We start from the raw sequence: 17803 nt of genomic DNA on the forward strand, positions 1-17803 counted from the left end.
CGGAAGACTACTGGGATTAATTCCGCGTTGGTACTACAGTGTCATAAGCTAGCGAATGTGTGAACCCATCCTGTTCACCTGGAGCAAGATCGAGGGATGCACAGTGGCCTTTCATCCCTCTGTCTGACTTATGGTTCCTGCCTCCTAGATGTCGTTCGCGTTGCTATCGTCGAGCAGTCTTTGCCAGCAAGCTGCACCCCCAGCTATATACATTCCCCGCCCTGGGTCAATCTGAAACACAAAGATTTCCTAAACGGGTTAAAATGTTATTTTAGTGCTTGGCTCGTCTGGACATTCCCTTCGTTTGTTATGGTGATGGTAGCCCCGATAAGAGAAAGTGGGATGAATTTGGGAAGCTCCTCGCGGGTGAAATGAGATTGTGTCCCCCTCCCAGAGGGATGGCTGTGAGTTGCTGTGAACAGATAGATCCTCTAAACCAGTCCCGATGCACTAAAGTGCTCCCTGTTCACTGACGGTAGACAAGTGGTATGAAGATGGTAGACTAGATGAAACGTAAGGGCGCCTAACCCCTTCCCTTTCAAGGCTCTCGAGCCCCATGATCTCTGCTTTCTTTCCCTTTCTCAGTTCGCCACTCGACTAATCAAAACTTTCTGAGACTCCTTCCTTCTTTCTCTCTTTTCTACATCTCACACATCTTTCATTCATCCATTCATCCACTCATTCATTCCACTCTGTACGGAACGCTATCGAGCTCTCATAGTCTCGCAGCCACACACTCAAAGTCACCTGATACACTCACCTTCACCACCATCCCCCCTCTTCTACCTCTCACAGTCCTCACCACCCTTCCCCTCTACACACATCACTCAACATGTCCGCCGTTGAACAAGTATCAAAGGTGAGTGAGGTAGTATCTTGATATATACATCTACGACTCTATGCCCTTTTCTTGTAGAACAGTCTCATCTCTGCCTGTGAACGATCCGGTGACACTACGCTCCAAGCTCCTCTCTCTCTCTCTCTCTCTCGAGGGTCCGTGAACCCGCCCCGTTTAGCGTCTAAGGGGATGAAGAGAAGGGGAAATTTCACCTTCTCAACTCAGCTGTGGCTTGCCACCGTACCTCGTGTCTCCCTCCATGATCATTCACACTTCTTGTCACCTTGTTCCTTGCTTGCCTCTCTCTCCCTCTTCTGACTCTTCCTCGCTGCATCTCACAGTAGAGCCCTCTTCTCGATCTCACCTTCAGATCATCGTGAACACCTCTACCACTCCACAGCTGGGACCTCCTTTGTCTGGCATCCACTTTCTCTGATCCTTCTTCTGACCCCCTGATCCCTACGCGACATCCGCTGACACTACTCCCTTACTTTCTCCCTCGCCGCCCACCCATCATGACTCTCCTCGACATGCTCAAACCATCTCCCTCTCAACCCATACCTACCGCCGCTCAGACCACCAACGTCGAGGACGCTCCCGCCGTCGCTCCTGTTGCTATCGAAGCTCAGGAGCCGGTTGCCGCCCCCGAGGTCGTCGCCGCTGCGCCCGAGCCTGCCCCCGTCGTTGAAGCTGTAAGCTGCCCGTCATGTGCGAGTTGATAGCAGCTGACAGCCTATAGGTGACACAACCCACCACCACACACGCCGAGAGCGATACCCTGCACACTGGCTCTGAACCCGCGACTCAGCTTGACGGCACGCCCGCCAAGATCGAGGATTCCCCCAAGGTCGAAGAGTCAAAACCTGCCGATGCCAAGACTGAGGAGACCAAGACTCCCACCAAGGTGAGCAGCCAACAAAAGTCTTGCGTGATCAAGCTCACCGATATGTAGGAAAAGGTTGAGAAGACCAAAGCCGAGTCCAAAGGCTTCTTCGCTAAAATCTTTGGCAGCAAGGACAAGTCTCCCAAGAAGGAGAAGAAGGTCAAGACCCCCAAGGCAAGTTGACAGAGCCTGACAGGGGATTGGGACTAACTGTGTCCCAGACCGAGAAAGCAGACCCTATCAAGGAAGTAGCCACCACCAATGAGGCCCCTGCCGAGTCTTCCACCGCTCCCGCCCCAGTCGGGAAGGACGCCGAGGAGAGCAACAAGGAGGTGACCGGTATTGCTCTCGCAGAGGCCAGTGCTGCTGGGCCATCATCCGCTCCCCAGGCTTCCACTTCTGCTGCTCCTGCGATCGTCGAGCCAGAGGCCGTGAAAGAGACGTAGGTGACATTAGCGGGGTCGATCATTGATACAATACAGCGAGACCACAGTGCCCGCCACGGAGACCGCTATCGTCGCCCCGGCCGTGAATGCCAAGCCAGAAGAAACAGCCCCTGTTGAGAAGCAGGAGGAGACTGTGAGTTCTGCAAGCCTCGAATTTTTCCCTGACGCGTCCCTCAGCCCAAACAAGTCAAGGCCAACCGACGGATCTCCACCAGATTCATTCAGGGTCTCAAGAGCATTGGCAAGAAGGACACCCCACCAGCAAAGGAGGAGAAGGTCGAGGTCAAGCCGGAGGAGGCCGCCACCACAACCGCTGTGGCTCCTGTAGCCGTTGCCACCGAGGCTCCTCAGTTGGAGAAGCCCGTCACCCCAGAGCCAATCAAGATGGACGAGGTGCGCTCTGACCTTCCTTTCTGAGCTTAAGCTGAAGCCGCTGTAGTCCAAGACAGCGCCAACCTCTGCCGCTCCCGCTGTTGCCCCGACCGTCGCTACCGCTGCCTAATCATCCCCTCGCTATGGGTGGATGTTCACGACCGGCTAGTGTATAATGCTTATTCTGTTCATAACGAGCGCGATTTTGTTGAAACGATATCCCCAGCTCCCCTAATTGGTCTCGCCGAGAGGCTTTCGCCACCATTGTGCTTGAAACTCTCTACTTCCTCCCCTGTTCGAATCGTTTTTGCCGATGATTGCTTCTACTTAGAGTGTGACTTGCAACTTCTTTATTTCCCTCTCACATTACATTTCGACCTCCGGGACGCAGTGTATTCGCTCAGAATCCATACTTTATGCGTTTCATGCAACGAAGCAAGGTGTCCTGTCAGACTTGTTGACCTGCAGTGTGTCTTGTATGTCATGAGGGAAGAGAGGCTCTAGACAGTGACTGGACGCCATGACTTTTGTGACGCGCCGCTTGATTGTACGTCATCGTCTGGAGCGATATTGGAACCGGCACTGCCATTTTGATGCGAGCTGCGTTGGATTTTACACCTTGCATCTTTGTACATCATGTCTACAATCATAGAGTCGAGACCTAGAGGGACTTATACCCCTGTAGACTGTCCACAGTGAGTGCAGTCGTGCTGGAGGTGGTGGTTCCGAATGCTCTGAACTCGCTGACTATGGGTCGCAGATGTCGATCTCAACAAGAATACATGATCCCACCTACGTTCATCGGCACACTGCGCGTACGATGTGCTCAGTGAGTGTCTAAGTGGCTCACCGCTACGTTGTCAACTCATATTGTCGCAGATGCAAATCTCTATTCAGTCATCCTCAGCCTAAACCCTCTTCTTCGGGTCCAGGAGGATCTTTTGGATTTGGAGCAGGAACCTCCTCGTCGGGGACATCTTCGTCCCGATTCGGTGGATCAGCAGGTGCAGGTAGTGGTATGGGGTCTAGGGCCGGAGGTGGACGATCCATTGGAACCGATAAGAACCCTATCGACTTGGCTTATTACGATGTGTTGGGACTGGACAGTCAGTGTACCACGGAGGACGTCAAGAAGGCTTATCGACGCTTGGCGATCAAGGTGGGTCTACATGCCCTGAGAATAAAAGGGGGAGGGACACTGAAAATGGGACGCAGTTGCATCCGGACAAAAATCGTGATGATCCCGATGCGGAAGAGAAGGTCAGTTGCGATGCTTGTATAGTATAGAGGATATTGACAGGCTTCCACCCCCTTGACACGACACAGTTCAAACAAATTTCTATCGCTTATCAAGTTCTGTCGGATCCTGATCTGCGACACAAGTACAATGAGTTTGGCCAAAAGAACGGAGGAGGATCCGCAGAGCCTGCGGGAGGTTTCCAAGATCCAGAAGAAGTCTTTGGCAAAATGTTTGGGGGTGACAAGTTTGAGCCGTTGATCGGTCAGATTTCCATCGGGAAAGATATGAAAGATGCTTTCCAACAACAATCAGAGCAGGAAGAAGGCGACATGATGATTGGTCCTGGTGGCAGAAGGATGATGACTCCAGAGGCTATGCAGAGGAAGATGGCAAGAGATAGGATCAGAGCGGAGGAGGTGAGATTCTGAGCTTTGGAGCCGACGGCTGATCCGGTTGCAGAAAGCTAGAATCCGCAAGGAGAGAGTGGATAAACTTGCAGAAGCGCTTCAAAACAAGCTTGCGGTGTTCACTGAAGCTGCTCGAGGACCCGAAGATAAGGCAGTAGCGGCGTCCTTCAAGGTGAGTGTGAAGTGCTGCCGCCCTCGGATGCACGCTGAAACCGTCCATTCATTCACAGGAGAAATGTCGGTTGGAAGCAGAGTCAGTCGCATCCCACTGAAATCAGGCTGATACTGTTGCAGAGAGCTCAAGGACGAGAGTTACGGTGTGGAATTATTGAATGCCATTGGCCGGGCGTACCAGGCCAAATCTTCGCAACACATGGTGCGCGACGTCGTTCACAACGTAAGCTGACCAATGTCCAGGCGTCATCGCAATTCGCCCCTCTCGGATGGTTCCATGGAGCTAAAAATACGTTCAATGCTGTCTCTGATACGTGAGTGAAGCTCGTCCAGGAGTCATGTCACTGACCCCATCTAGTGTATCAACTCTGCGCTCAGCTCTTGAACTCAAAGCTATCTTTGACAAGCTGCAAGCTTCTGAGCAGGCTGGACTAGCCCCCGAACAACTCCGCAAGCTTGAAGAACAAGCCGCTGAACAGGGCATGAGGACTATGTGGAAAGGTGCCAAACTCGAAGTTGAGAGTGTCGTCCGAGAGACGAGTGAAAAGGTCTTGGCCGATCCGTCCATCTCTGCGGAAAAGCGACACATGCGAGCCGTGGCTCTGGGACTCATGGCAGAGGTAAGTTGTGTACGGCGAAACCGAGGCGCTTACTTTTTCCGAGGCTTTCGAAAGTATTGGCAAAGAAGCTGACAAGCCGGAGAAACAAGACGACTTTGTCAAGGTCGACACGCCAGCTTCGAAACAGAGAGATGCGGAAAAGGCTCAAGCATCGACGACGACCAGTAGTACCGGTGGTACCGGAGCGAGAACGGCGCCTGGTCGGATTGTCCCGACCATGCCTAATGAGAAGACCCCTTCAGCCACCCGTCCTCAAGGCACAGCGCCTCACGTTCCCCCTCGTCCTTCTGCTGCAACGGCATCTGCTCCAGTGCCTCCACCTCGACCCGAGGGAACGGCTCCAGCTGCGACTGCCGCCGCGCCCCCTATTCCTCCCCATAGACCCCAGGAGGCATCCAAGGCCACAGAGGAGAATGAAAGAGAGGAGATTCAGCGGGCAGCGTACAAGGCTTGTGAGTCTCTCGAGACCGACTTGCGTGCATGCCTGGATGCTGACTGTTTTAGATGAGAGCAAGCGCAGGAGTCATACATCGGCACCTGCCGCCCAGCCTGGACCCAACGATCCTCCGTCTTCCGCTCAATGAATCGCTCAGAAGTCCGTGTCACTTCGTTATACATCGTTATAGTTTCGTCAAGTGTGTATACTACCAGTGTGATGAGCTATGCTTTCCCTCACGACCCGTTCGTGACCGTTCCGTTGATCGGCTCAAGCAAGTTGAGACTGATGAAAAATCCCTCCCACGTATCCTCATCCGGTTCTCGATCAGCCCATTCCATGACTTGAGCTGCTAGTCTTGCTGCTCTACCTTCCTCAGTTTCTTCGGATTCCCCCGTATTCGATTGCACTATTGGCTTGGGTCGTCTAGGTACAGAGTCATCGGGTGTGAAGACATCAATAATGGAATCTTCTTCCAGGTCTTGACGTCTCGTAACTTCTGTCTCGTCCTCCTGTACCAGGCGATCAGAGGCTACACTCGAGCGACAGGCCCCATGTCAGTCTATTTCAGACCCACGATATCGAATTCGTCTTCTCTTTCGTCATACTCTACATTCTCTTCCAATTCTTCAAAGCCAGGTGCGAAAGCGGCCCAATTGTCCGGAGATACAGTATGCCAGAGGTGAATATCTCCGACGTTTGATATCGACGCGATGACCGGTCGAGTCGGATGCCACTGACAGAATCGAGTCAGAGATCTTGTCGGTTGAGAACGATGGGACTCACGTCTGAATCCACGAGACTCTGTTTTGGACCCTCGAGGACCTTGACGAGATTTCCAAATGCTCTATCCCATATAAACACGTTGTGTGCCTGTTTATAACCTGCACCTCCCATGACATACTCTCCATCACCACTGAATCCTACACTGTTCCAAGGTGTCCTGTTGACAAGGTCTTGGAATCGATGGGTGGGAGTGAGTGCACCGGTCGTAGGTGAGATGAGGAGGACTCTGACCGCTCTGTCCGACGCAGAGCAGACAAACGTTCTTCGAGAATCGAATAAGTCATCATACTGAGGAAGGTGGTGGAAAACATTAGCACTCACTGGCCACGGGAGTCGAACGCGATCTGACGGATAGACGCATTGGCCACTTTATACCTGTTGATCACCTGAGAGAGTGGGGTGTGTCAGTCCGAGTGTCGTCTCCCAACTCGTCAGGTGGCGGTCGGGCTCACTGTACGAGTCACTGGATCGAATATCAAGAGCTCTCCTTGAGTTGATCCAGCATAAATCCTCGATCCGCAAGGTGAGAATTTTGCACACGAGAGAATAGCCCTTATACGATCTATGAGCGTGGGGAGCGTTTGGATTCATCTCGCTCACCTCTGACTCTCCTGTGCGGAGTCTCCTTGCTCCGAGTCCACTTGCATGTCCCTCTCGTCGACCGCGTCCTCCACAATGGACATGCCTCCTCCCGGTCGCAAATCCACCAAAACGACCTCGTTACACGTTAATGTCGCCAGAATGATTTTGGAATTCCGAGGATGAAATTCAGCCATAGCGACCGGAGCGTCGAATCGGATCGTCCGAGATCTAGTCGAGGGCGCAATCACAGACACAGAGGACGAGGAATGAGGTGAGTCCAGTGGTGTACGTGGCGACAGCGCAGGGTTGTCCATTATAGAGAGATCCCAAACGACACAGGTCGAATCAAGGGAAGCTGAGAGCAAGTACCGGTTGTTCCGAGACCAACATATTGATCCGATAGACTTGACGTGCCCCTCTAGCGTCCGTATGATGTCTCTTGTCTCCACATCCCAAATCTCTATGAGACCATCGGACCCGCCTGCTGCCAGGTAATGACCTGCAAAGGGACCAGAATTGTTGAACCGACAACAAGTCGATTGAGATGGAAGATTACAGTCTACAGTCTCGGGATATTTTTGCGCAAATGGATCTGTGCCCGGTTGTCAGAGAAAAGGACGGATGTTGAGATCTCATCGATCAAAGTGGACTCACTCAGAAGCTGCTGCATCGCTGTCGACGCTTCATAGACGGACACAAGAGCCAAAAGTGACTGAAGGTCGCCGCCGGTCACAGGATCTTCGTTAATTCCGTCGGAAAATGAAAATGCCGCTGGGCATGTCAACGGAGCGATGGATGGACCTGACATTCGCCAACCCTCCAATGTCAGCTCAAAATCCACCGCAAGGCGTACAGCCTCAAGCTGGACCATCTACAGCTTATCATGGCCCTGTGGCCCCCAGTATACCCGCTGCGAACCTTCAGGCTTTGGTGCTTCGGCTCACTCATGCGATTCACGATATTGATGCGTTTCAAAATCTCCTAGCTGCAGGAGCCCACAACGGCACTCTGCCCACCTGGTGAGCACTCCTCGAGAGGGCACTCGCTCCGGTTCCCCGATGAGGCTGAGGCTGATTATGTCTTCAACAGGGATAACATACTTGAGCGATACACTCTCCTCTTGTCTCGCGTTCAAGCCCTGTCGACCTATATCCACAGACCGCCTCCTCAAACTGCAACCCCTCATCCTACCGAACCGCCATCCACCGATCCGATACTGTCCAAGTATCTGGTCCATCCGCTTAACCCTTTGGCTCCGGTAGGGACCGAACAAGGTGATCAGATAAATCCGATAGCACGAGATATATTTGAATGGGTCTTGTCGACTTTACCCAACCCGTCTCTGTCAGCGTTCGAAACGCAGCTCTTAGCACCGGGTCAACGCACAGATTCCCAGACGGCTTGGATGACTATGGACGAACTGAAAGGTCTTTCAGAGCAGCAAGCGAATGATCTATCCAAAGAGTTGAGGGACAGACTCATGCGTGAGAGTCGACGAGCGGAAGCCATGCGAGAGGAGATTGAACGCAAAGAGGAGGAAATGGACTGGGAGATGAGGATCTTGGAGGGTGATAACGATGATGATACTATTGCCGAAGGTCAGGCATCGGCAAAGACAGAGGCAGAAGGCGATGCAAAGCCGGATGTAGAAGGGGCAAAGAAGGAGCAAGAGGAAGATCTCTTCGGAGATGGTGAGGACGACTTTGTCATGATGGACGGCCCAGCTACATCGACAAACAAAGATGCACCAAAGCCGACACCGAAAAAGCCAGAAGAGGACCCTCAAGAACGATGGCGGTTGGCGGATTATATAACCTACATGGACACTGGCAGGCTGCCGCAAGTAAAGGTCACGCAAGTATGATATATCCATGCCTTGGTCTAAATCCCTATAATGAAATATGTACCTGTATCCACCCCAGATCCTTCTAGCGGTCGTCATGTCGTGTCTGTCATAGCGATGCCCCTCGCGGTACCTATGACACATCCTGATGCTCCTTCTTGGTCGGGGTCAATGCCGATAAAGAGAATCTGCTATGGCTCCTCTTCGAAATGATGCTTGGACTCCGTCCTTTGAGCTTCTTGTCCATGGCGGTAGCACTGCCCGGCGCTGAACTCGTATTCCAATCGAGGCGCAGTCTCAGCAAACCCGTGCCGTTCTTGAGCTCGATCCAGACATCCGCGTTGGGAATCGCGGGTTGGATATGGGTCCAAATGTCCACCTCAGCTTCGCCAACCTCGGCGTCCTTGCCAAACGTGTGGTGCTCTGAGGACTGATCAGCGGGACCTCGACGCAAAACTACTATCAAACTCACCCATGACGGCTACCTGAAGTGTAGACGTACCGGGGGCCACATTAAAACTAAAACTCTCGTTCCTGCGATTGATCAGCACCTTGAAAACCAGTTCACCCACCATTCAGGCTGCAAGCCCTTCACATGATCCGTTTTATGAGCCTTGCCAGCCATTCTCAGTTGGACAAACGATTTCAGTCCACTCCCCTCATCGCTCTTGAGATCTTTGGCACCCATGACGGTCACATTCAGAACCCCAGGCTCCGTGGCCGGACGAGGCGGCGGAGTGGTCGCGGCGGCTCCTACGGGAAGACCATCCGCGTTGACTCCCTCCGCATCCACAGGTTGGGATGTCTGTCCAGCAGGGACATCGAATCCAGCATCATGCGTTCCATTCACCACTGTTCCATCTGCAGCGGCGAGGACCTCTTTCCCAGATGCGTCCTTCTTCTTGATCAGACCCATATGTCGTCCTGCGAACCCGCCGACTGTCCCTAGACCATGACCAACGCCCATAGCTACTGCTCCTCCACCATGCACGACTCCCTTGCCAGCCGCGAATGGTAGAGCACCAATTTGGGTTACCGCACGACCGGCCATTGAAAAAGTGCTGGTCTTTTGACGAGTTCGGGCAATGATCTCAGGTTGGAACAAGAGTCTGAGGGAAAGCGTGCCCTTTTCTGAACCCCTCGGATTATTCACGGGCAGTTCGATATTCGTCGATTCGAATGGCTCCAAAGCGGCGAGGTCAATCGGGCCATCACCCAGAGGTGTCGCCGAACCGACCCGGTCCCAATCATTAATCTCAAAGTGGAGTTTGGCGGCCACGCGGCTCGGTACAAGCGTCTCAAAGCTTTCGTTCCACACCGGTGACAATGTCTTCTTCTTTGTTTCAGACTTGAATACCCGTTGACCGTTCAGGGTGAAGATGATGTAGGGATCAGACTTTCCGCTCCTGTCGGCCGCAGCAAGACCCTTGGCACCAATCACTTCGACACGTAGAACACCCATGTCTGCGTTGTGAGCGACACATGGAGTCGGATATAACTCACTGTTTATACTCTCCCTAGGTTCCAGCTTGATGTCCACGGGGATGTACCTCGCGCTCAGCGTGATCATGGACCGATTGGATCCATCGGCTTGCGAGAGCAAAAAGTCACAGGACTTTTTCTGTAAATCTCAGTAGATGCTGTCGCTTGGAGACTCACCATGCACTTCTCAAGGAATGACTTGGTGTCGCACTTGAACTCGGCAACAATCTCTTCGTTAGAGGAATCGTCACCAGCGTTGATCCTCAACCATATGCGGCTAAAGTCAAGCTCCCGGACGAAGCCTTCACCAATCTGGCCGCTCAGCTCGGACTCAAGCTGTATACTCACCTGATCCCATGTCGGATGACTACTCCTTGCTCTTGCGGTGGTAAAGCTGGGCCAGTAGCCATCGTCGAATAAGATTTCGAGCGATCCCTTGCGCGCAAGCTGACCAGAGATCACTTGGAAAACGAGGACACCGGATTCTGATCGAAGTCAGAAGACACAATACCAGCAACTCACGAGAGGCCATGAGCTCCTCATCAGACATCACCACTCCTACCTCGGGATTCTCCGCCGCAGTAGCTTCTCCGCCTGCTTTAGACTCGCTAGCTTTGCTCTGCTTGCTGGCTTCCGAAGCGATGGACACGGATGGCTTGTGGCGCAAGCCGTTTCCTGATGTCTCAGCCGCAGGCACGCCTGCAGTTTCGCTCTCCTTTCGCTGTCTGGCGCTTTCTGCTTCCGCCGCGGCGTCCAAGGCATTCTCCTGGGGATCGAAGGAGACACCGCCTCTTAGAGACATAGCAGGCTTGAAATCGACCTGGTAGATTAGGGTGCCCTTATAGTTGACTCGGTCAATCTTGATCTTGTCGCTCATCTCTCTTGTGCCCTTGGACACAAAGGGATACTTTTGATCGCTACTTTCGGAGACAAAGTCGCCAACCTTGATTTCGGTGTAACCCAGTGAGCGATCTTTGCCAATGTTTTGATAATCCATGAGCTCGAGAATGAGCGATTGTCGGAGGTTCTTGACAGGCACATAGACGATTTGATCCCATTCTGGATTGAGATTGTTGTTGATGACCTCTGTTCTCGCCAAAACGATGTTGTTTCGCAAGACACGCACGTAGGGATCCGATTTGCCGCCTAGAGCAGCCTCTACGTTCTTGACATCGATAGCTTTCTTGAGCCAGAGCCGGAGGATACCGATGGGAGGAACGTATGTCCCGGCTCCCTCCATTGATCCAGCCATAGCCACGGGCTTCCATTCGGTGGTAAGACGGATTCTCCCTGCCCGACATTCCTGAAGCGGGTACCAGTCCTGCTGGCGTTCCCTCGCCTCGATAAGATCAGTCAGCTTGACGGAGAGTCGACCGAGCTTAGGATCAGAGCCCCATTCCTTATTGTCGATGACTTGAAGCGTGATAATGCTCTTGTGTTTCTCTGGTACAAGGAATTCGCAGTGTGACTCCCATATGGGATTCGAGGTATTCTTCAGGATAGGTGTGGTGTGAACAGGCTGTTGGCTCGAGCCGAGGAAAACCTTGACAAACGGACTGAGGTCGCCATGCTCTCGAGAGATATCGAGGTCCTTGGCCTGGTGAATGGTGAAACGGACGATACCAGTCTCCGTATCTGGCAATGGTTCAATCGTCCCATCTGCAGCTTTTTGTGGCTGAAGGACGGGAAAGTAGGACAAGTCGTATCGCAGCTCTCCACGCTCCTTACCGCCGCTTATGATCTTGCCGACGAGGCCTTCTTGTTCTGCGTCCTCCTTCAACGTGGCGAGTTCTTGAGTGACCGCGCCTAGATGGTTGTCTGGGCGGTGCTCGTTGTAGTCCCACAAGCCAAGATTCAGAACGTCCGCAAGAGTCGTGATCAGAATGAATTTGGTCTCATTCCAAGAAGGATTATGACTGGATGGTATAGTTTGAGTCTTGGCAATCGGCGGTTTGGCTCCAAGCCCGATCGAAACGTAAGGATCGGGAGCACCGCCGCCAAATTTGACCGCTTTAATACCCCGTGCATCGGTGACAGTGACCTTGAGAACACCAATGGCAGCATCCAACGGCGTACCTGATAGAAGTGCTTGGAGATCGATGGTGAAGACGTTGGGATCGTACATCATCGGTCCAAGGTTTGCATGCACTTGGTCACGGATGAAGGGCGCCAGGCCAGGGATGTTGTTGATATCGAAACCAAACGTTTCGCCTCCAAGGGGCTTGAGCACGTAATCGAAGGTCGGTTTCTGTATAAAACTCAACTCCACGGTCTGAACGTGTGGGAAGTTGGTCATGAGTTTGAGTTTGACTCGCATCCGACCGGTGAAGCTCATATCCTCTAGCAAGATGGGTAAATTTTTGGACACGGCGCCTTTCCCTACGCGGATGCTGAGCACGACCTTTGGATTCACCCTCTTAGCGGCCTGTCGAGGAGTGATATCCATGAGGTCATTGGGAGTGAATGACAATGCCCAGTCCATGATGACCGTATCCTCTGGAGTCTTTGGGAAGGTCCGAACAAAGTCAATGCGAGGCGCCTTGGTTCCAAGCGTGAACGTCGTCAATCTAATGCTTTCCAGGAAGCTCGGTGTGCTGGCTGCGAGCACGGCATCGACGCTGGCCACGATCGTTTGACTCAGGACAGGCTCGTAGCTGGAAGTCAGCGATACTTGAGGGATACTGACTCACATCAACCAGAATCGATCTAGGAATCCGTTGAGCCAGTCTGCACTTTCCGTTTCTGTGACCAATCTCGTCTTGACCAGCTCCCTTTGAATGTCGTCTCTTGCGCGAGCACGTGTTCGTTGCATAGACAGGGTGTAGTAGGCGGCGCAAGAGGCAAGAATGCAGATCACCCAACCCCATCCGAGATGGATGACGGTGATGAAGCGCGTGGTGAGGACGGCGAAGAGGATCTAGGAGTCAGTGGCGTCTCAAAGAATGAGCCTTACAATGGCCGCGTTGTGGTACCACGCTCCGTACGCTTGGTCCGAGCTGTCATGCGTGAGATCTTCGTTCCAACATCAGAATCACGCACACGTAATGAGCCAATATGCCCAAATCTCTCTGATGCTCATCTGATCCGCTCAACGCGGCACCTGCTACCTCTTTCCATCCAACCTGCAGCCATTTGGGAACTGGAGGCGCAGCACCGGTGGGGATAGCACCTGGGACCGACTGTCCACCAACCTCTTGCCCCTCGGCGCGAGAGGCGTGATCGATGTCAGCCATTGTGATAGTGGGAGCTGGAGCACCATTGGTAGTCGAGGTGTCAATGGCGACGGCTCGACCTCCCAGGGCGGATCGCCGATGCTTCAGATGTTCAGTTCCAGGGATAGCCTGTAGTTGAGCTCGAGCCTTGCCGGCAGCAGCAGCCTTTTCTTCGGGTGTCGCATCGGGATCAAAGGCCTGAATATGGTCAGCTACCATCATCAAACGTCTCCCTTACATGCACGGCTGCACCTCTTTCCGCATCAGCCTTGAGGAGACCGCCTACGGTCGGTCCTTCCGCAGTGGTCGACGCAGCTGGATTTGTGGAAGCCACATCGTTGGACTTGTGAGATCCGAGTGCATGATCAAGCGACTTGATGATGCCAGACATCTGCCATCAGAGCCTGCGGAGCTGACAAAGTGGTGAAGAAGGGTGAAAGAGGACGAGTGAGGGCGAGAAGCAGGTTGGTTGAACATGGGAGACAGACGGGTCCTCGGCACTTATAACCGGCAATCTAGATTAATGACGTCCACCCCGAACTCGCGTGTCACTTTTATTACAAGGTCACATTCGAAACTCCTCTCATCCGAACCACACTCATCCCATCCATCACTGCATGCATCTCATGCGACGAGATTGTCAGCACCGTTAGCCTTTCTCAACTGCTCATGATTCAAATTCACGCCTCTTTATTCACGATCGACGCCAGAATGTGTGGCAATCGGACGGGGAAAGAGGGGCAAGATAAGAAGACCAATCATTCATTGTCCAGGGGTCGTCAATGGGCTTTAGTCGGCTCGTTGGGATCTGTCTAGTCTATTATGATTCATCCAGAGGATCAGAAGAGCGAACTGGATAGCTTGATACATCTTTTGTAGTCGTGCCATGTATCTTATGTCCACTGCTCGCGCATCAACTTCGGGGGGAGCTGTGACCGGGAAGGTTGGTGTCCAACATACCACTTTGTCTCAGCACTATTACCATGTCGACAGACCTGAACTTGCAGGCCATCCTGGCATTCGCCATCGATGTTGCGTTAGAGGTACGGAGTCGTGTTCGAGAGCTTGCGCTGAGGGGCAGGCTGGCAAAATGATCAAAGATGGCCAAGCTAAGCGTTTCGCTGCTGGCGCTGGGATGGATGAGAAGGCAAACGCTGTAGACGTGAGTAGCTTGATTGGGCAGCGCTTAGTCTTAGTTCGTGACGGAGGTGGACAAGGCAGTCGAGGCATTTATCACCGAGCGCATTCATTCGCAGTACCCAGAGTTCAAATTGTAAGTCTGTGGAGAAGGGGAGTACTAAATGGCAAGCATTGGCGAAGAAACATACGATGGCCAGCAGATCACGGATGAGCCGACCTGGATCGTCGAGTGGGTCTGACCCTCCTGTAGATTGCTGACTGTTTAGCCCCATCGATGGGACAACCAATTTTGTGAAGCACACCCCATGTACCCAGCTGACAGCCTCAGATTCACGGATATCCCATGGTTGCAACTTCCATCGGTCTCGCCGTCAAAGGCATACCTGTTCTTGGAGTTGTCTACAATCCATTCACCGACTACTTGGTGAGTTACGGGTCGAATCAATGCTTATGAGTAGTACTCTGCCGCCAAAGGTCATGGTGCATACCTCAATCGAACGACCAAGTTACCATTCACAGGGCGACCAATGCCGCTCGAGTCACTGAGTCAAGCACTGTGGGCCCAAGTGGATGATCTGACAGCTGACGACAGGATCGGCGTCGAGTACGGTTCCAAGCGTGAAGAACCGAGCATGAGCCGCAAGAGCAAGGTATTTCACACGCTGGCCGCTCATCCCAGCTTGGGAGGAAAGCACTGTCACTCGATGAGACTGTGCGGTAGTGCCGCTTTGAACGGTTGTCTCGTGGCTACCGGAGGACTGGACATTTACTGGGAGATCGGAGTAAGTCAAGGACTACGGATGAAGCTCATGCGTGGCAGTGTTGGCCATGGGACGTTTGTGTGAGCTGCTAAGCGAGAGAGCCTTGCTAAAAGTCTGAGGCCGCCTCGTGTATCATTACAGAGGCCGGTGGAGCCATCTTTGGTTCAAAAGACAAGATGGATTCTTGGAATGGCGAGGCAAATGCAGAGTTTATGATGGAGAGAAAGTATCTCTTTGTCCGGGCAATCTCTGCGGCAGAGGTGAGTGAGCTTCGTCATGGTATCGCTCATTGGGCTAGGGAGAATCTGCATTTGAAGCTCAGAAGAAGATTGCGAATGAGCTCCTGGATATCGTGGAGGAGTGGGACCCTTGAAACGGCAGAGACCAAGGCTCATGAGTAACGGCTTCATTGTAGAATGCGCGTATGAGTTATGTACAGTACCCTCCGCAACGTTATGTCTGGTCGGCCGTGACTGTCGGCGATAAGACTTCACACTGCCACTGGTCATTTTCCATTTTAACGCCGAATTACCGGGCCGCTCTTCTGCGTCCATCTTTCAAGCTCCTTCGAGGTAATCCGTAGAAGGCTTCCTCTGTACTGCATACAAAATGGTGAGTAGAGGGTATACTGTGGCCGTGGGCAGCGCAATAGGTGTATCTGGAGGTATGAGGATGGGACAATACGACGGGATCTTCAGGATGGATCAGCGCTGCCCAAGGCTTACACGACACCGCTCCCAGACTGTCCACTAACATGTCGTTCTAGGCCCGAGGACCAAGGAAGCATCTGAAGCGTCTCGCAGCTCCTTCATCATGGATGTTGGACAAACTCGGGGGAACTTACGTGAGTCGGAGGTCTCACTTGTGGACTCGTCATTTATTGACACCTATCACAGGCCCCTCGACCCTCCCCCGGTCCTCACAAGCTCCGAGAGTCCCTTCCTCTCGTTGTCTTCCTCCGAAACCGACTCAAGTACGCCCTCAACAACCGTGAAGTCACTGCCATTGTCAAGCAGAGACTCATCAAGGTCGACGGAAAGGTCAGGACTGATGAGACTTACCCCGCCGGATACATGGGTTAGTGGCAGATTTTGATTTGGAAGGAAGGAATTTTTTGGAGTTGACCTTGTCGGACAGATGTCATCACCATTGAGCGATCTGGAGAGCACTTCCGACTTCTCTACGACGTCAAGGGACGATTCACCGTTCACCGAATCTCTCCCGAGGAGGCCAATTTCAAGCTTCTCAAGGTTCGAAGACATGAGCTCGGAGCTAAGGGAGTTCCCTACATCCTTACCCACGACGGACGAACCATCCGTTACCCAGACCCTGCCATCAAAGTCAACGACACTGTTAAATTTGACTTTGTTGCCAAGTGAGTAGTAGGAGTATTCCTTGCTAACGGCACGCAGCAAAATTGTCGAGATCATCCCATTCGAGGTCGGTAACCTCTGGTGAGTTTAGTGCTCCTCAATCTTTGCACCACTGACGTTGTGGAAAAGCATGATTACCGGAGGACGAAACATGGGAAGAGTGGGAACCATTATTCACATGGACAGGCACGACGGAGGTTTCAACATTGTTCACGTCAAGGACGTTCTCGACAGGACCTTCGCCACCAGGTATGTCACTCTGACGTTCCTTCTAGGGCGACGACGGCTGACATCGTGCAGGTTGAGCAACATCTTCATCCTTGGAGAATCATCCAAGGCCCAGGTCTCTCTGCCCAAGGGCAAGGGTGTCAAACTTTCCATTGCCGAGGTGAGTAGCCACTGGCGTCCTCGTTCAAGCTACTGACGAGCCGATTTAGGAGCGTGACCAGCGAAGACGTATGCGAGCTCAGGAGGCTTAGGAGTCTGCATTGTATTTACAGGATGGCATGCAGATCGTTACGAGCAGAGAGAAGTGCGTCAAAATGATTGGCGCCATTGCGGTGCACGGATAGCAATGGTGAACAGTATAGGGACACGAGTGGAAGGAATCTGGACATTTCCTTAGGGGAGACCTCCTCTGTCACCACAGACTCGTTCATGGTGTCTCACAGCATTGTTCAGTCCCTTTTCAATCTCTGCACTCATCCATTCACCCTAATCCATACCATGCGCAAATCCCTGGCCTAGAGTTCAGGGCAGGTGTTTAGGGCATATATTGTTTTCTACGTGAGATTGCTACAATCTCCTCGACCGGCACCTTTGATGGCTCTCTCTCCCATCGCTTTGCTCAGCAAGGGGTGGTGGCTAGATTCCTCCGAGAGGAGCCGAAAGACAGGACAGATCCGCCCGCTTTCTCGGAGCCACAAAGCAGACACCGTACAGCAATCATAGCCGCGAATCTGTCCATGGGGGTATTTCAAGGCTTCGCAGTTCGTCTCATAGCTACATCAAGCGGCTGGGTTGCGTCACGCTCTCCATGTCACTTTCTGGACCGACCGAAACCATAAGGGTAGCATGTTAGGTTTATAATCCCAAAGTTTTTCTGCGGTGTATTCTGGGCTAATTGTGCAGGTGGTAGTGCGCTTCATTTGCATTTCCGGATTGCAACGTTGAAGAGGTCCTTGGTTCGAGTCCGAGTTAGTCCATCA

General features: G+C 52.7%; 7 protein-coding genes and 1 non-coding gene across 8 annotated transcripts; 6 read left to right on the forward strand and 2 right to left on the reverse strand.

Annotated features, from left to right (window-relative positions):
* The first annotated feature begins 450 nt into the window (after window positions 1-450).
* Window positions 451-3000, forward strand: BD324DRAFT_612712 (hypothetical protein). Its single transcript, XM_022014427.1, has 8 exons — window positions 451-859; window positions 1414-1530; window positions 1578-1742; window positions 1791-1895; window positions 1943-2163; window positions 2204-2300; window positions 2345-2560; window positions 2607-3000. The coding sequence occupies exons 1-8, from the start codon at window positions 833-835 to the stop codon at window positions 2667-2669; spliced, it is 1011 nt and encodes a 336-aa protein (XP_021874644.1). The 5' UTR covers window positions 451-832; the 3' UTR covers window positions 2670-3000.
* On the forward strand, window positions 3001-5594 carry BD324DRAFT_596560 (X-domain of DnaJ-containing-domain-containing protein). Its single transcript, XM_022013868.1, has 12 exons — window positions 3001-3234; window positions 3300-3368; window positions 3419-3698; window positions 3755-3799; window positions 3866-4195; window positions 4239-4358; window positions 4417-4439; window positions 4481-4562; window positions 4604-4674; window positions 4719-4980; window positions 5024-5432; window positions 5485-5594. The coding sequence occupies exons 1-12, from the start codon at window positions 3176-3178 to the stop codon at window positions 5562-5564; spliced, it is 1830 nt and encodes a 609-aa protein (XP_021874645.1). The 5' UTR covers window positions 3001-3175; the 3' UTR covers window positions 5565-5594.
* BD324DRAFT_612721 (WD40-repeat-containing domain protein) lies at window positions 5595-7599 on the reverse strand. The gene is made up of 7 exons (XM_022014428.1): window positions 7439-7599; window positions 6803-7376; window positions 6655-6754; window positions 6524-6588; window positions 6203-6464; window positions 5994-6152; window positions 5595-5928 (listed from the first exon to the last, which is right to left on the reverse strand). The coding sequence occupies exons 1-7, from the start codon at window positions 7590-7592 to the stop codon at window positions 5653-5655; spliced, it is 1590 nt and encodes a 529-aa protein (XP_021874646.1). The 5' UTR covers window positions 7593-7599; the 3' UTR covers window positions 5595-5652.
* Window positions 7600-8650, forward strand: BD324DRAFT_612723 (hypothetical protein; the record flags this gene model as incomplete). Its single annotated transcript, XM_022014429.1, has 2 exons — window positions 7600-7803; window positions 7874-8650. The coding sequence occupies exons 1-2, from the start codon at window positions 7607-7609 to the stop codon at window positions 8646-8648; spliced, it is 972 nt and encodes a 323-aa protein (XP_021874647.1). The 5' UTR covers window positions 7600-7606.
* Window positions 8651-13801, reverse strand: BD324DRAFT_612725 (C2 domain-containing protein). Its single transcript, XM_022014430.1, has 11 exons — window positions 13560-13801; window positions 13149-13519; window positions 13063-13105; window positions 12800-13026; window positions 10632-12763; window positions 10458-10594; window positions 10287-10421; window positions 10131-10248; window positions 9200-10091; window positions 9100-9161; window positions 8651-9050 (listed from the first exon to the last, which is right to left on the reverse strand). The coding sequence occupies exons 1-11, from the start codon at window positions 13710-13712 to the stop codon at window positions 8761-8763; spliced, it is 4560 nt and encodes a 1519-aa protein (XP_021874648.1). The 5' UTR covers window positions 13713-13801; the 3' UTR covers window positions 8651-8760.
* Window positions 13802-14207: 406 nt separating this feature from the next.
* BD324DRAFT_612729 (hypothetical protein) lies at window positions 14208-15670 on the forward strand. Its single transcript, XM_022014431.1, has 11 exons — window positions 14208-14364; window positions 14403-14483; window positions 14518-14594; window positions 14631-14690; window positions 14728-14752; window positions 14790-14885; window positions 14920-15017; window positions 15054-15243; window positions 15282-15302; window positions 15342-15482; window positions 15521-15670. The coding sequence occupies exons 1-11, from the start codon at window positions 14305-14307 to the stop codon at window positions 15593-15595; spliced, it is 924 nt and encodes a 307-aa protein (XP_021874649.1). The 5' UTR covers window positions 14208-14304; the 3' UTR covers window positions 15596-15670.
* A 117-nt stretch (window positions 15671-15787) lies between these two features.
* BD324DRAFT_612734 (ribosomal family S4e-domain-containing protein) lies at window positions 15788-17207 on the forward strand. The gene is made up of 8 exons (XM_022014432.1): window positions 15788-15834; window positions 15989-16066; window positions 16119-16299; window positions 16360-16597; window positions 16635-16676; window positions 16725-16844; window positions 16896-16983; window positions 17033-17207. Exons 1-8 carry the CDS (start codon window positions 15832-15834, stop codon window positions 17072-17074), a joined length of 792 nt encoding a protein of 263 aa, XP_021874650.1. The 5' UTR covers window positions 15788-15831; the 3' UTR covers window positions 17075-17207.
* Window positions 17208-17711: 504 nt separating this feature from the next.
* On the forward strand, window positions 17712-17800 carry BD324DRAFT_t3. Its single transcript has one exon. It is a non-coding gene; the product is annotated as a tRNA-Ala (tRNA).
* The last annotated feature ends 3 nt before the right edge of the window (window positions 17801-17803 follow it).

The sequence above is a fragment of the Kockovaella imperatae genome (assembly GCF_002102565.1).
Source record: "Kockovaella imperatae strain NRRL Y-17943 chromosome Unknown BD324scaffold_1, whole genome shotgun sequence".
Lineage (NCBI taxonomy): Eukaryota > Fungi > Basidiomycota > Tremellomycetes > Tremellales > Cuniculitremaceae > Kockovaella > Kockovaella imperatae.